The sequence below is a fragment of the Wasmannia auropunctata genome, unplaced genomic scaffold (assembly GCF_000956235.1).
Source record: "Wasmannia auropunctata unplaced genomic scaffold, wasmannia.A_1.0 LD326009.1, whole genome shotgun sequence".
NCBI classification, from domain to species: Eukaryota; Metazoa; Arthropoda; class Insecta; order Hymenoptera; family Formicidae; genus Wasmannia; species Wasmannia auropunctata.
The window spans coordinates 64,148-66,803 of record NW_012036881.1 but is presented as its reverse complement, the minus strand read 5'-3'; the positions used below and the strand labels follow the sequence as shown (position 1 = coordinate 66,803).

The window sequence follows — 2,656 nt, the reverse complement described above, 5'->3', positions numbered from 1 at the left end:
TGGGTGTGGAGTACCTCATCTAAGCGGGGCAGGGGGAGGGGGGGGAGTAATAACACAAATATTTTATCTCTTCTGTTATATGTCGAAATATATTTCTACTTCTATATTTAATTTCTTTTCATATTTTTTTCTTTTAATTTTATCTCAATATCACGCAAGAACTAGCCCATTTAAATATAATTATTTAAAAACAAATTTTTTTTAAATACTCCGAATTCAGGGTGCGAAATTCCGCACCCTGACGTGTCACGACCGTACGGAATCTCTGGGTGTGGAAAGCTCCACATCCTCCACAAGGAAGTCTCCGTCCCTGCCCTCTAGAAACTGCTTGCCGCGACGGGAGACGCGCTTATTATGCGCGCGGTGTGCTTGGCAGTGAAAAAACTGTAAAACACTTATCTCTCATCGGTGTCGGGAGAAGTAAAAAGCGCGATCGTGCGCGCGGCGAGTCGCGCTCGTAAAAGATTCGCCGCGAAGGACCGAAGCGCGACGCGACGCGACGCTCGCGAATATGGCGAACGCGCGGTGCTCTCGTTGCGGTGATCGTCGGATGACTTTTACCTCCGTTTAAGTCGTTGCCGACGGCCCGTCGGTCGCGCACTCCGTGCTCCTCGCGTCCTCGGCGCCTCCGGGGCCATTCGCGACGCTCGTCGAACGACGCCAGTGACTCGGAATATTCGGCAAATCGTTCATTTCGATCTCGCGAAACGACCGGCGATTCCGCGCGCTTCGAGCGCGCCGCGGCGACCTGCGTGAAGTTGCCGGCGGCCTCTGCGCGTCGAACGATCAGGCGGTCACGTGATCGCGCGCGCCTTCACGCGCCTGAAATGTCGCCGTGAGAAAATTTAAAAATAATTTGCGCAAGTAAATGTTTGCTTTCTCAGACTATTTCAAGATCGAGGGCAGCGGTGAATCTTTTGCCTTCATGGCTATCTTACAAGATAACTCTTTAGACTATTTACGGCATATAAAGAGCGTGATTTTATTAGATTCTATTTTGTATATGTAAGCTTGATTTTTACTTGACGAATTCGACTTAAAAATCTCTCTCTTTCTCTCCTCTGAGATTTCTAATCAAATATATTAATTAATAGTCTCTTTTTACGATTTCTGCATGATCGAATCAGACTTTTTGCCGAAATCGAATTTACATGCGCGACTTAATTATATTCAGGGAGCTCATCATCACTATTTCAGGGAGCTCGAGGAACATGCGAGCGACGGTGTAAGTTTCGGCGGCATTAGCGAGAGAGATCAAAGGTACATCGAGGAGATCGCGCGGCGTGTACGAAACTCGAAGAGTAAATCGAAGACAAAGTCCAAGTGCACTTCGGATAAATACCCGCGTTCGAACTCGGGCAGCCCTCGCGAAAATAGGAACGGGCAGGATCAGGCAGGTTCCTCGGACGATCGTCGCAAATTAAATTTCTAATCGTGATTTCGTAAATCAGCGCCTTGTGTGTTGTCCGTTTTTACATATATAGACTTACTGATGCACTTTCCACGATTTTTAAATTGAATACTCTATCATGTACTCTCATTAAAACTGGCTAATGTAAACATATATACATTCCATTTAAATTTCTTTAGATAACAGTATCAATCTTATTCAATCCTTATCAAGAAACATAAACGATACAACTTTGATACTTTTGATCTTAACACGTTATAATTGTCACTGTACAATTCTTCTAGAAATTAATTGATATTAAAAAATAATTATTAAATACTTATTATTATAATTTATTATACAGTGCTTTTAATATTCAAAATAAGTAATTTTTAATACTAAATTGGTCAGTATTAAATTGAATTTTTGTAAGAGAAATATATATATATATTCCTCTTACAAAAATTTAATTTAATGCTAACCAATTTAATATTAAAAATTATGAAAGAGATAATATGAAACTATTTATATACCTATATATATATGTATAGATTCAATAGATCTATACGAATTATCTCGTATTCAATAATCACTAAGTTAATATAAATCTTATAATTATTTATATATATATATATATATATATATATGTATAAATTCAATAGATCTATACGAATTATCTCGTATTCAATAATCACTAAGTTAATATAAATCTTATAATTATTTCATTTACACGCATGACACGCAGTAGGATATCTTTATCGATATCAAATGCTGAAAAATATTTATAAAGCGTTTTGCGAGAAATTCGCGAAGATTATATATTGATGAGACATGATCAGGAAACTTAAATTGAAATACGGGTGAGATATATTTGAGAATAAATATTTTTCTAAAAACGCACGCCGACATATCGCGTTTCTATGATAAAACTAAGGAACGTCGCCACCGATCGGAATTGACAAAATATAAAAATCGAAAATACTCGATGAAAACTCGTGGTAATTATAAAGGACTTTATAACAAGCTAAACCGCGCGTGTATCGAACAGCGGCGAATAAATCATGACGAATGAACCAACTTTTTTGCATCGCTGAACCCTCCGATATTTGAAAATGTACAATCAATCGTGCATCTGCCACATTTTGATTAATTGCCAAGTGCAAACTTTGTGATAAATTGATTCGCTCTTTCAGCCCCGTACCGAATTAATCCTCTCTCGCTCTCTACAATTGTTCTCTTAAAAGTAAATTGTCGATAAACACATGC

General features: G+C 38.5%; 1 protein-coding gene across 2 annotated transcripts in view; it reads left to right on the top strand.

The window, feature by feature from the left end:
- The window catches only part of LOC105460225 (cingulin-like), a 7,397-nt gene extending 5,668 nt beyond the window's left edge, over nucleotides 1-1,729 (top strand). For both annotated transcript variants that reach the window (XM_011706661.1, XM_011706660.1), the window contains exon 9: nucleotides 1,198-1,729. In XM_011706661.1, coding sequence (XP_011704963.1) covers nucleotides 1,198-1,432 — 235 coding nt within the window. In that variant the 3' untranslated portion in view covers nucleotides 1,433-1,729. The remainder of the gene's footprint in view (nucleotides 1-1,197) is intronic.
- The last annotated feature ends 927 nt before the right edge of the window (nucleotides 1,730-2,656 follow it).